This window comes from Gymnoscopelus microlampas (assembly GCF_963454915.1).
Source record: "Gymnoscopelus microlampas genome assembly, chromosome: 15".
NCBI classification, from domain to species: domain Eukaryota; kingdom Metazoa; phylum Chordata; class Actinopteri; order Myctophiformes; family Myctophidae; genus Gymnoscopelus; species Gymnoscopelus microlampas.
The window spans coordinates 28,991,740-29,006,631 of NC_139952.1; the positions used below are offsets into that span (position 1 = coordinate 28,991,740).

At 40.4% G+C, this 14,892-nt stretch overlaps 1 protein-coding gene and 1 long non-coding RNA gene across 4 annotated transcripts in view; one reads left to right on the plus strand and one right to left on the minus strand.

The window, feature by feature from the left end:
* slc66a2 (solute carrier family 66 member 2) overlaps positions 1 to 11,101 on the minus strand; it is a 44,317-nt gene extending 33,216 nt beyond the window's left edge. The window contains exons 1-4 of one of the 3 annotated variants that reach the window (XM_084081281.1): positions 10,890 to 11,101; positions 9,914 to 10,264; positions 5,935 to 6,068; positions 3,311 to 3,361 (exon numbers count right to left, since the gene is read on the minus strand). In XM_084081281.1, coding sequence (XP_083937407.1) covers positions 3,311 to 3,361; positions 5,935 to 6,068; positions 9,914 to 10,116 — 388 coding nt within the window. In that variant the 5' untranslated portion in view covers positions 10,117 to 10,264; positions 10,890 to 11,101. Of the gene's footprint in view, positions 1 to 3,310; positions 3,362 to 5,934; positions 6,069 to 9,913 lie in introns of all 3 variants that reach the window. The other 2 variants (XM_084081280.1, XM_084081282.1) reach the window with 2 other exon arrangements.
* A 538-nt stretch (positions 11,102 to 11,639) lies between these two features.
* LOC311061993 lies at positions 11,640 to 14,151 on the plus strand. Its single transcript, XR_014602443.1, has 3 exons — positions 11,640 to 11,691; positions 11,779 to 11,862; positions 13,515 to 14,151. It is a non-coding gene; the product is annotated as an uncharacterized lncRNA (long non-coding RNA).
* Positions 14,152 to 14,892: the final 741 nt, after the last annotated feature.

The window sequence follows — 14,892 nt, forward strand, 5'->3', positions numbered from 1 at the left end:
ACACCAGCATTTTTTACTGTGCACTCAAACCAACTGGGGGCCTAACAAATGTCTTCTTGAAATTCCTTTCTCGACTCTTTCTGGTACTGCAATATTATGCAATGTGATCTAAAAAATGTAACCTCAGGTTACAAATGAAACGATTCAATTTAAGTCCATTTTAAGCATATTACATTCTCATCATAGGAGAGCCATGCACAAGCTGTGTAGCCAACTACTTCACATCATGTAAATGTTGTCTGCTACCGCCATCTAGTGGCCGTTAGCTGTACTAGGATGAGAGCCATTCCCTTATTAAATAAAGTTAGGTTGCAGTGGACCAAAGGTGTGCAAAGTTTGTTTAAATTCCCACCATGTGCTAACACACAATTTTCTATAGCATGTTATAATGTCACTGTGACTGAGGTAGAGTGTATCATGACAGCAAGAAGGTAGTAAATAGAACATAGAAAACAACAACTAATTTGGTCCATAATTGACTCACTTTAAAGTTAGCTTAACCCCTTAAACCCTTGTTGACCGGGGACCCCCAGGGGTCCAAGTACAGTATACGTGGTCCCCTCCTTTGTCCCCTCTACACCAAATCTCTTTGCTGAAAATGGCCGATCTACAACTCACAATGTGTAGCAATGAGTCACAATGTGACCTTGTAGATCAGCTATTTTCACTCAATGTTCGTCTATAATGACATACCCAGAATAGGGACGCTAGGGTTCATGTGGTAGAGTTCATTTAAATGTCTCCGGTTCGAGGTTTTGAAAATCAGGTCACCCTCGCATGACAATATTTCTTTCTTTTTTTTACTCTACTGTACACGTTGGCTTTGTGATAGCATCAGAAATGCTTTGTTCATATCCAGCCTTGTGGATGATTAGCAGCTGTCTGATCAGAGTGCAATTCACTCTGAAACGAGTGGTTGAAAATCAGTATGGAGCTAAAATGTTGTCTTAAATCTCACAGAAGGTTATAAGATTATAAGTTTTAAGATTATATATAAGGTTGAATATTAAACTAAAGATAAATCTTATCAACATTTATCAGGAACTATGTAGGCCAGGGGTCTCCAACAGGGGGTCCGGGACACCTAGGGGGTCAACCACTTGAACCCTAGCATTGCAATTCTGAAGAGAACTTTAGCCAAAAATAGCAGATCTACAAGCTTGTAGATCGGCTATTTTCGGCAGAGGTTTGGTGTAGAGGGGGAAAAAAAAAAACAGAACAAGTACAGGGCGAAAGGTCAAGTTTACTAAGTATTGATGGTTTAAGTTGTTAAATGTCTGAAAATACACAATTAACGTGAATCCAACATGATAGTGCTGTCAAACAAGTCTATGAAGCTATGAAATCTAGAAAAGGTTTAATCTGCAACACAATTGTATACAATATGTAGTGGGGCCGGGGGTCCCTGCTTCATCTCTCTCTCAGCTAGGGGGTCCTTGGGCTGAAAAACCTTGAAGACCGCTGATGTAGGCTATAATATTAGTACACATGAGGAATAAATAGTAGTCCGTTTCGCCTGGGCGGTGGCGTAAATAACTCCTACTGTGGAAAACAAATTAGTCGAAGGCTAGCTAGCTTGCTGCCTTGCAGAAATGCCATTCACAAAGATATTTTTGATTTGGCTCTTTATTAAGTATGAAATTCAGAAAGAGGAAGCTGTCATCTTCAGCATCCTCTTCTCAACTTTTACCGGGTGGAACATGGGGTGGAATTACAGACCGCCTCTGGTGCGTTCAAAAATTGTGGAAGAGGAGATGGGCTGGCTTGAGAGACTAAGGAATAAGTGACAGGTGCATAGAAGGGGGAAAAAAGCTGTTCATATATAAAAATAAACTCCTGCACAGTCACACTGTCTTAGTCACTTGCATATAGAAACCTTTATTTAGACAATGTTTTGGTGAAGGTCGGATGCGATCGAAACGTCTAAATAAAAGTTTCTCCATGCAAGTGAGGGACACAATGTGCAGGGGTTTATGTTTAGCTATTTGATAGGCTATAGGATTGACACATTAAGCCACTGGTTCTCAAAGTGAGGTCCGGGGAACCCCAGGGGTCCTTGAGGGTTTTCCAGGGGGTCCTCAGCTAAAGGAGGTACAGTTTAAATGATTAACGCTTCACGATGCAATGCGTTGTGAGCTTGTAGATCTGCAATTTTTTCAAACACTGCATTACGCCATTCAGTGACAGCTGACTCTCCCCACCCTTTACTACACAGAACAGACCTAGAGCGAGTAATGAGTTCAGACTAAGTGTAGTTCAAACAAAGCCACAATGAAAAACGTTAAGAGTTAGAAGAAGGCATTGAGGCAAAGACAATTACGGCCAGAGGACATACTGTAGACATATAAATCAGCATACGTTTCAGGCACATTAACACAACAGTAAGCTGGTATGAGAGAAGTACACATTCCACACTGCCCGGCTGTAGAGTTAAGATAATAAGCAAGCAAATTAGGCATTAACAATGCACCATTTCACGGTTCCATTTTTTAAAGCAACAAAAGGTAGTGCATGTTATAATTTATTTTCGAGCTACATACATACTGTAAGTGGGAGTGAGTGCATTACGCATAATAAGAGGTTAGTAACTACTAGACTAAAATAAAAGGCACAAACACTTGCAGACAGTAATCCAAAATAGATCTATCTGAAAAGGTGAAAAGCCACACTCCTCATAGAGCTGTACGATGCATAAACGTCCCACATCAGAATGACAGAGTTATGCACAAACAGTACTGTACATGCAAATCACCCCAATATAGGGCAAGCGATGTATGGAATGATCATTTTCACCCTGGCATTCCTATTTTGGGCTTGTAATACATTTCAAAAGTTATGTTTCAAAAGTTATTATATCTAAGGTTTTCAACAATTTTCACAAAATTTCAAAAACAGCATACCGGTATCTACAAGCTTCACATTTTCAGCTTGCAGATCTGCTATCTTTGCTATTTGCCATACAACAACGTATATGGGGCTTAGGTTATCTTATTCTTTCTTTGGGGTGGGGGGGGTTAATACAATAACATGCATTGAGTACATTAGATGCATCACTACAATGAAAGAATGAAGAGTGACTTCCATGCACCACATACGGCATGGATGCCATGCCAGGGTTTACATGCAATTACAATGGATGCAGGGATTTATCAATGCATGAAGGAGAGACATGTTAGTCCTCAGTGATTAGTCGTGATTGGGCAGAGGAAGAACCACACTGGAGCCATGCAGATGGAAGAACAACAGATGAGAGGCGGAGATGAACTACAACTGATGTTTTGTGGTCGACAGAGTTGAGTATCGTACATACCCAGAAAGAGCCTCTTAGGGATTTTGATCTCCTCGTCCTTAATGTCTGTCACTACAGACACAAACAAAAGAACAGAATGAGAGAGAAGGGAAAGAGACAGACAGAAAGCTTGGTTTCTCATTTGGAACACCCAAACCAATCCATACCGTGTCTGTGACGTGCCAGGATCGTCTAGAGAGGTTGACTTTGTAAAACCTCTGGGTACACTCATATAAGTCTAAGTCAGATTAATCCCCACTAGGGCAAAAGCATGACAAACGGTCACACAGAGTTCAGTCTTCAAAGTGTAGAACTCTGAGTTCTCTGTTTACTACTAGTACTACAAGTGGCTATAAAAAACCTCAAAGAAGCAAAGTTCAAAAGACCCCACGAAGACAGTAGAGTGGAATGAGTGAGTAGGTAGATAGTCTAGGAACTGTATTCCAGTATGGTAACACTTTCTATGAAGGCCATGCCAATAATGCACTATAGACATACTTATGCATTATAATCTGCTTATAAGACTGCATAATTATAGTTACTGTATAAGCACTCATACATACTCAATGCTTTAGAACAATAATCAACACATTATAAAGCATTTTATAATGACTTACAAGTAATATTATACTTGACCATCATTATAAGATAATCAAATAATATGTTATTAGGCCCGGATGGCTGGCATAGCGGTCCGGGCACCTAGGCTGCTAATGCAATCCAATCCCGAGCCCGACAACCTTTGCTGCGTGTCACTCTCTCTCCCCATTTCTTGTCAGTCTACTTTATACTATCAAATAAAGGCAGCAAAAGCCAAAATGCAATTTGAACCAATTTGTTATGAGCAGATTATAATGCATTATAAATGTGTTTATAATAATGCATTATATACATGGGCATTATAGAAAGTGTTACCGATTTTATGAAGTAGCACAAGTAACCACTGAATACACTGCTCCTCCATAGAGTCTAGTATGGAGCATCTGACACTGGTCTGGTCTGATGGACAATAGCATCCATTGTCATGTCCTCTAATTCAGTGCAATGATCCATCTGTCCTCATTAGCTCTGTCTGGTTCATTTAGAGGACACCAAGCATAGCCAGTTCATTCAAGCCTCTCCTGGCTGGACCATGACAGAATGCTTAGATGTGCAACTACAACACGCCAGAGTCAGAGTGATAATACAAGCTACACACACAACCAATTCCTCAAGCCACTATGAGATTTTTCTTTTAGGGCTGGGCAATGTATCAATATTATAGCGATATTGTTATATCAGCCTTTACCCACTTACTGATGATTATTTATCAAAATTCTCATTGTGTAAGTATTTTTTAAATGCACCAATAGTCATCTGCACAATACGTCACAAAATGAATATCACGTTATTTGGTCAAAGGTATTGTGATATTTGATTTTGTCCATATCACCCAGCTCTTTTTTCTATAGTCGATCTTTGTACTTGTATTTTACAAAACAGAGCATCATTGTGTAGCTGAACTGTAATTATAAGCTCAGCAGTACATTTGCAGAAACTTGTGGGTCCTAAACAGTACACTTGAGTGAAAATATTGCATATTTGTCATACAACACATACAAGTTGTTTGTGCTTAAGTCATTCAGCTTCTGATTATGGAAGCAGGAGTCGTAACTGGAAGCATCTGTCCGGTTAACTTTGGCAGAATCACTGGAAAGGTTTAGACTGTGGAAACAGCTGCTGTCTTTGGACAATCTGTCTCCATTTCAAATGACTCCCACAAGTATTCTGGGATAAGATAGGCCATATGATGGCTCAACCAATGGAGGGTGTTTGTGGTTCATTTCCTGTATCACTAACGAAGAGTTTAATTTCCTGAAGAACTTGTAAGAACCAAAACAATTAAACTGTACATTAGGATGCATATTAGAACCTCATGGCTTTCTGAATTGGTATATTATTTACGAGGACTAATATCTCTATTGGGACAACAAAATTAAGATCATATTTTAGGATTTAGTCAACCCGGCAGGGAGATATCCTACCAGGTAATAATGTTGTTGTTTATCAGTTAATTGTCTTTCGCACCAAACCTAAAACACAATCCCCCTTTATTCTCCAAAACTCTCTTATCTATGTAGGAACTAAATAATTTTTAAATGTGTGTCAACTAGGTGAAAGTAAGTTGAGACAGTTATGAAACAAAGCACCCACCTACTGTAGATCCTTCTCGGATAAATAACGTTGTATATTATGCATAGAGAGCCACAGCCATCAGTTGTCTGGCAAAATATGCAGTATATGACATTCTTATTCTAGTGCTGAATTGTGTGGTGCCCTTCAAATCAAAGTCAATAAAAACATGATACATTTATTCTCAGAGCAGTCTATAGCAGCTACGAACTGGAAAACTGATATGCAATTCTATGTCTACTTGGAAATACGTCTGTGAAGGGCATTGGGAGAAGGGGCAATTTCACAACATGCTAAGTACTACCAGCTCCCATGCCCATGTATGCTCTTGCACGCACGTACGCACGCGCACACGCACACGGCACACGCACACGCACACACTCACACACAGAGAGAGCTGGGAATGCCCCCGGTGAACATTATCTGACTGACCTCCCTATAATCATAAAGATGGCTGGGAGATGGATTCTGACCTGTGAACGAGCGGCGCTTTGTGTTGAGTTCCGTGGCCACGCGGACATCAGTGCAGAGAGAGAGCATCACCAGCATGGTAGCAATCATTATGATGCTCTGCCAGAGCAGAGGGGTTTCAAAGTAACGTCCAAATCTGGAAAAAAAAAAAACAGACCACTTTAAAGCTGCAATCTGGAACTTATTTTAACAAATAAAACATTATTTTAATCAATCTGTATGGTAGTGTAGGCTATATACATATAGTAGGCCAATTGGTCAAGTAGCACTGCCTGAAGCTGACAGGTGCAATATCCCCCTAAGCAAGCGGGGATTCCATCTTGGTGTAGTAGCAGATGTTTGGCAGTTTCCCAAGTGGGAGACACAGCTTCGAATCGAAATGTAGGACAAAAATATTACGGATTGCAGCATTCAAACATAAACCACATAAAACATCTCCATGAGGAAATGTATCAATCCTTTCTTGATTAGTGTATGACACAAACATGGCATCAAATCCACATAAGAGGAATAAATTAGCTGCGCAAACATGCATGCAACATGTCATTGTGTCTGTTAAATACAGCAAATACTTCAACAAGGACATAAGGTGATTTTGTTCTTTGTTTTTACAATTTTTTGTAGTGCCTTTTTCTTCCTATCTTTTTGGGAGAATGTGTGCACATTTGGTTCCTTTTAGAGTTACATAAATGGGTCAGAAACTTGATAGCTGGCCCGGGGTTCATCCCAAAACCCTTTCTGCTCACTTCCTCCTCTCAACACCATTCATCCATTATAATATGTGGATACAACTTGAACAAGATCAGAGAAACAGAGTAGAAGTGGTGAAGTTAGTACTGTAGGGAAAATTTTGACAGCTATATTTAATGTCTGCTTGGAAAATAGGAGGGTCCCTGTTTCATGGAAGGGCGCCCTCATCTACAGGATCCCCAAAAAAAACAATATCCCGGACGATCCGTCAACTTGGAGAGACATTTCCCTCTTACCTACCATCTATAAGGTGTTTATGAAGTGCATTCTTGCCCGAATCCTGCCTTGGCTTGTGGATGAAAACATCTTATCTCCCAAGCAAAAGGCCTACATCAATCGGCAAGGCATGAATGAACATGTGTTTTGTCTCAAAACAGGAATTGACGATTTCAAGCATGGGTCTAGTGAATACTTTTCGTTTTTTCTGGACTTCCGTGATGCATTTGGCACTTTAGCACATAATGTCATGATAACAGCTCTTGAGGAATTCCATCTACCCCAAGTTTGTGTTGACATTGTTAAAGATGTGTACACTGGTTCATTCATACAGGTTATCTGTGGTAAACAGCTCACAGACCCCATCCCTCTCCAAGTAGGTGTTAAGACTGGCTGTCCATGGAGCGCTGTTAATTTTGTGTTAGCACTTAACCAATGGTTGAAATGGCTCTGTATGTGTGCCCCCGCCAATATAATTTCCCCTAACCCTGTTCAGGGGTATGCAGACGATGTCCAGTTAGCCTCTCATTATGGGGCTGTAATCAAGAACATGCTCTCCAAAACCGATTCCTTTTTGGAATGGTCAGGATTAGAGGTAAAAGAATCCAAATGTGCAGTTCAATATGAAAGACGGAGCGGAGGAAACCGCTGGTACCATTCTAAAACAGATACACCAACTGATTTCACAATTTGCAATAAACCCCTTAAAGTCTATTCACGTCACGAGACTTACACATATTTGGGCCACAAGTTTAATGTGGCAGGCGAGTGGGGCGATCAGGTCGAGGTAATCATTGCTGAGTACTCCAGCAGGCTCGACTTAATCCACACCTCGCCTCTGCCTCTAATCATGAAACTGGAGGCAGTCAGAATAATAGCATTGGCCAAGGTACAACATCTTTTCTCCAATGTACATGTTCCACGAAAATCACTACGTGATTTGACTGACAAAACTGTGCACTTAGTGAGACAATGGACTGGTCTTAACACACACACACAACACGTGACATTATATTTCACAGTAAACGTGAAGGTGGTTTGGGTGTTCCCAATTTTGAATGGACATATATTGCTACGAGGCTCTCCCCCTTGTTAAATATGCTGAACAATGATGACCAGTATGTGAGAGAGCTTGCACGTTCATCTCTATTCCTGGACCTAAAACAACGTAAGGTCCCCCTGGCATGTGGCTCGGATCCTAGCTTCCTAGGCTTCAGGAGGAAACCGAGTGGAAAGCTAGACAGTCGCTCTCCCGGCTTCGGTGTGTGGTCAGACTGGCCGGACTTAAACGATCTGTGCTGTTGGGCTGATGTTACCCTGAAGTGGGTAGGGTCTAACTCAGAGGCGATGGCTGTCTCGGAGGACTTTATATCTGACCCCAGTATCTCCGTCAGAGCATCAATGACTGTGTGTGGAACAGAACACCAACTCCCACTGACTAATGCCCGAGGTCGCCTCTTATGGGCACAACAACAAAGGCAACGGCAACATTGGACTGAACTGAGGCTGCAAGGGAAGACTGCATGTCTCCCCGCTGCGGACCATTCTGTCTCGCACTCTGTGCTCAAAAATGTTGCTTTAGACAAATGCATTGTTGTCTTTACTCTGAAAGCGAGGCTGCAGGTTTTACCATCTAAACTCAACCTCTCCATCTGGTTTCCAGGCAACCATGCTCCTCACTGTATACATCATGGTCATGAACAAATAGCTGAAACCATGTCCCACATCTTAAATGGGTGCCATGTATACAGGGGACTCTACATAAGTAGGCATGACAGAATAGTGGATTTGGTATCTAAAGATATCACTTCTATTTTCAGGTCCTCCATCATGCTGTATAAGCATTCTACTGTGAAGCCGAGCATGTTTAACCTGTGTAACGATGATTCTGTGTTCGCTAACATTTCAGCTAACACCCCCGATGTCATTGTTGTTAATGAGAACCATAGGGAGGTGTTCATTCTCGAGGTCGGCTGTACTTTTGATTACAGCTTAGAGGAAGCCTTCCTAACCAAAGTGCTAAAATATCAACAGCTAGAGCAGACCATCTCTCAGCTAGGCTACAGATGTAAACTTTTGGTTTTTATCTTTGGTAGTCTAGGCCACGTGCACAAGTTGGTTGTGAGGGGCCTGCAAATGGCCGGCCTCTCCAAAAGGAGGGCTAAACAATTAGCAAGGTACTGCTCAATATCAGCTATTATAGGAAGCCGCTCAATTTGGAGGAGGCGTTGCTTCCTTTACCCATGATTGTTGTCCGCTGTGTTTGACAAGTATGCCATCTTTTGTTTTGTATGTAACATTGCTCTGCTTTACATGCGCTTTGTAACTAACTGTTTTCCCTTCATCTGACTGCACTGGCAGTGTTTATGTCCTTTGTACATCCTGTACTTCTTATTATGTGGACATAAATATTTCAAATGTGTGTGTGTGTGTGTGTGTGTGTGTGTGTGTGTGGTGTGTGACGTGCTTGTGCAAATTGGCATTATTTAAGGGCATTGATTGGGATTAATTTCCCATGAATTACCAGTCATTTTGTATTTTCATTCAAAGTAACTGCACTTTATTTATCAACTTTTTCCAAGGTGCATGTGCATGTTTATTCTGTGTATTCGTATGGGCATGTTAATGCATGTTACTGCATGTGCATGTAGTATGTAACGGTCTGTAGTTTTTCCTGTTGTTTTTGTTCATTTAGCTTTACATGGGTAATGGGTACATTAATGCATGAAGTCATTTATTTATTTTGTGGGTGACTGATCAGGTGGGGTGGGAGCGGCCAGTTACAGGAGAGCTTTTGTTAAGTAGTTCTTGTGTCTATTTGTGATAAGGTCCCCCTCGAAAACGAGATGATACATCTCAAGGGGCTATCCTTTCAATAAAATGTGCTATTTGTAACTCTGAGATTGTACAGTATATTCTCAAAAAAAAAAAAACAGAGGATTTCAGTGGGTGTACTTTGCAAAAAAAAAAAGTGAAGGTAATACAAAGGAAAAACAACTTTTATCCCAATATTACCTGAACAGTATTCTCAGTATGTTGGCCACCAGGAGGACTAGACACACGTAGATGGAGAAGCCCTCAGCATTCTGCGTCCTGCGGATGTCTCTGTACTGGGGGACGTATGGCACCACCCCTCCAAACACCATGGCACCAGCGGCGATCCACGACACCAGCCAGTTAAACACATCCATCATCTGATCAAACACCTCATCTTCCATGATGGCGAGTGGCGACCCTATCTCTCCTTTTGGCTTAAGATGAAGATGCTTTCTTGGACAGATATGATGATGTCCTCGGTTCCTTTTAGGCCCCAACACAGATCTATAGGTCCAGTTGATCTCTAGGTCCAGGCGATCTCTATCTCTCCTTTTGGATAAAGAAGATGAAGATGCTTTCTTGGACAGGATGGGATATAATATTATGATGTCCTCAGTTCCTTTAAGGCCCAAAAACAAAGATCTATAGGTCCAGTTGATCCTAAAATATGTTAATTGTGATCAAAGCATTTATGATGATGGCACTGGGTCGTTTCCACTCATTGTCTGCTGATGTTGTCCACAGACAACCCACGCCACGCCATCACAAAACGGGACTCCCTCTTTCTTTGGGGTTTCGCCCAGGTGGGCGTGGTTGTATGCCTATCCCTAATCCTAACCTTTAACCTCACTAAAACTATGCCTAAACCTAACCTTAAACCTAAACGTAACCTCGCTAAAACTATGCCTAAACCCTAACCTTGACCTCACACAGGAACTATGCCTAAAACTAACCTCAAAACCACGCCCACCCGGTCGAAACACCGGGGAAAGAGAGAGTCCAATCACAAAACACACTCTGCTAGATCGGAAATCCGGGCTTATTATTATCGTTACTGTAACAGTAGAGACCAATAAACAAGACAACCCCCAAGAATGAATGAATGGACGTAACGATGAACGAACTGCAACACAAATACCGCCCGATATGTGATTAATAACCTATAGCAACATACCAGCTTCTAGAAGACACATCCCATTGTCTCAGGCATTAAATTGTTTTGTAAAAACAAAAAGGCTAGATGGTGAATTAGTTTGTGAAGCCAAACAGAAGATCCAAGCGTTCTGGGAGACATTAAAAACGCATTAATGTCTCAAAAGCACCGACATTAAACAGAAATGTGGTCTGTTCTGTCTGTCTGGTTCTAATCATTTGACTGAGGTGGACAGCAACACTTCCTTCCGCGTACGTCAACAATTGGGTTGCCATGTCCACTTTATTATAAGTGACTTTTCTGCAAAGTTGCTTGTAAATATTGGTAATTGCGGGTTGCGGTTTTTTGATCGGCTATTTACAAATATCCGACGCTCGACCATTTGGCCTACCCTAGTTGCTTCTTTTGGCCTTGTTTTCATAGACCTGGTCGCTTATTTCTCTCGCAATATCTGGCAACACTAACGTCAACCAAGGAAGTCACTTGACCATACTTCCCATAGACCGAATGGATATTCAGACAGTGATTGGCTAGATTGTAGCTGTTGCCTGGCAACCAAAAGTTTAGTATTATTGTTGTAGTAATGTTAAATAATTTGTATATGTTTTTTCACAATACAAAATATCTAACATTTCAAAAATATGTATAATCTAAGACTTCGATCTTTTTAAATGAATGCATAGATAGACAGACTGATGACCAAATAAATGTGGATTATAAAGTTTAGGGACTTCATTCATAAAAGTTTGCAAAGGGTTAAGGTAGCCAAGAGGCAAAGGCTAGTAGGAAAAGTTTGATCGTATGGGACTGCAATCTCTATCAGGTGTGTATAAATTAAGCATTAATTTGACTTTCATGGAGTGGTTTCAGAGTCGATGTGGTTACAAAAACAACTGTAGTTGTCAAACAGTTTTAGGAACAAAGGCGTCTGATCCGAGAAACGATGTCAACAACAGTTACAGAATCCACGGCAGCTAAAGACCTGACGGAAACAGTAAGTTGGTGGTGGAAGAAGTACTCACATTTCTTACTTGAGTAAAAGTATCATTACCACAATGTAGTACTCTGTTACAAGTACAAGTCCGGTAATCAAAATCTACTTGAGTAAAAGTACTAAGTGGCATCAAATATACTTAAAGTACCAAAAGTAAAAGCAGCCTACTCGCAGTACGTCCCTTTATTTTGTCATGTATAAAAAAAATATTTTGAAAATAGTAGATCTACAAGCTCACAACTTGTAGATTGGCTATTTTCAAATTGTGGCTATTTTCAAATAGCCAAAGTAGGCCTATAGGTTTATTTAGGTTTGAAGTGGTTAATGTATGTCTTGTAATAATATTCAAAATCTTCGAAGTAATTAGTATTAAAGTTTTTAAATAATTGTAGTGAGTAAAAAGTACAACATTTGCCACTGAGATGTTGTGGAGTAGAAATCAAAGTAAAAGTGGAAATACTCCAGCAAAGTAAAAAAATATCTCAAAATGGTAGTACTACATGTACTTGGTTACTTTCCACCACTGCAAAACAAACACACAACTATTTACTAATGACTATGTTTTGATCTCTTAGATGGAAGAAACAATGCAGATACTTCAAGGAAGATTCCAAGGGATCTCCAATACGTTACTATCAAACAATATCCTTTAGTGTCACTAAATTTGTGAAATGTTGTTTGCAGTCATAAAAATAAAACTCCTGATACATGAAGTAGTCATGAGATATCAACATTGCTAGTATAGGCTCTATGCACAGCAGGCATATTATCACTTCCTTCACAGGTGTTACCAATAATACTAATGAAGGCTCTGTTCCGTTTAGTGTAGCACAGTGGTTTCCACGACCCCCATAACTCTGTGAGAGTGTACAAATGGACCCTTACTATTTGTACACTCTCAGAGTTACACACCTGTAAGGGGCCATTTGGAAGCCCATGAGGGTCCCTGGACCCCAACTGTAGACCCACTGGTGTAACAGAGTGTCCAGTGGGCCAACATGCACAATATCAGCACCCGGACTCTGTTTGACCAGAATGGAACAGAGCCTTCATTAGTATCATTGGTAACACCTGTGAATGTCTTCATAATATGGCTGCTGTGAATAGAGCCTATTGTGAGGAATCACTTCAAAACTGCAAAATGGTAGTAGGCCTACATCTTCTTCTAAAGTAGTGCAACAAAAAAGAAGTGTGTGTGTGTGTGTGTGTATATATATATATGTGTGTATATATATATATATATGTGTGTGTGTATATATATATATATATATATATATATATATATATATATATATATATATATATATATATATATATATATATATATATATATAAATATACACACACACACACACACACACACACACACACACACACACACACACACACACACACACACACACACACACACACACACACACACACTTGACTCACTATGATTTGTGTCAGTCTGTGGGTCTCAAACTGTTTAATTTCAATGACCCCCATAACTCTTGAGAGTGTACGAATAGAACCAAATGAACCCATAAGGGTCTATTTGGTTCCATTTGTTCCATTTTGGCCCAAGGAAACCACCTTGAGAACCACTGATTTGTGTCTTTGTTTGACCCCCTGCCTCCTCCTGCAAACTGTTCCCTAACATTTGCCACTAGATGAGATGGGGACACGCATTGATGACCTGGAGAAGAACGTGGCCGATCTCATGTCACAAGCTGGGACGGACGGGCAGCAGCAACCCATGTCCAAATGACCATGGGAATGATTGTATGGACTAGACTAGAACACTGTTTCTCAATGTATGTTTCGGGGACCACCAGGGGTCTAAATGGATGCCTTATGGGTCTGTAACTCAAGAGTGTGTACAAATGGCACCAAAAATGGCATTTGGTGCCATTTTTACACTTTCTGAGTTAAATAAGCTCTGAGGATGTTGTGTAGATTGGGGTTTCCACTTTCCAGTATAGTTTAGTAATAGTTTGATATACATTTAGGCTACAGACCCACTTTTCTTTTTTTTTTTTATCTCTGGGACCCCGATCTTCCCCTTTGTGTTAATTTAACTCTCAAGAGTTACAGAGCCATAAGGGATCCATTTGGACCACTGTTGGTCCCCGGACCCGGCATTGAGAAACGGTGAACTAGAAAGCACTACATTAGTTACTTCACCTGGCAGCTGAATGTTCTCCATTTAACAAGTACTACATGTTTCTGAGCTGTGATAATATTGCAATTGTTGGCTTTATTGATAACATAACATTAATATAAATGGCATGATATTTTCTTCTTTAACACAGTGGAAATTGTGGAACCACTGTACTTCACCATGTTGAAGGTTCAAAGACAACTTTATTATCTCTTGACGGGCAGTTTGTGGTGGGCCTACACTACAGTCAGCACTGACTTAACCATCAGACAGAAAATAGAAAATGATACTATAAAGTTTGTATAAATACATAATAAAAGTAACACTCAACCAAAGAGAGCATTTGTGTGTGTGTGTGTGTGTGTGTGTGTGTGTGTGTGTGTGTGTGTGTGTGTGTGTGTGTGTGTGTGTGTGTGTGTGTGTGTGTGTGTGTGTGTGTGTGTGTGTGTGTGTGTGTGTGTGTGTGTGTGTGTGAGAGAGGTTAAAAAAAAAGTTAAACCTACTACATTGCAATGGTAATCATTGCTAGAGTTACAAATTCCATCCAATCAGGAGAGAGAACCGTGCAAATATTTATCAGCTTATGTTCCAGTTCCAATGTTTGTCTGCTCATGTTTTGGTTTCATAGCTTCCAATTTCACTTGTGTAACCTGTATCCTGTATAAGTTCTCTCTCCAGATTGGATGAAATTGGTTTCCTGACCTGAATATGTATTTTCTGTTTATATAGAGCTATTTAACACTTATTTTAACACAAATATGTATACATGTATATCACAGCACAAAATACTCTCGGTGATAGTTCCAGTTTTGCTGTGTCCATGTAGCCTACAGTATATCCATAACATATACAAAAATATGAAACTGGTGAACGAAAAGCTTTGTTCT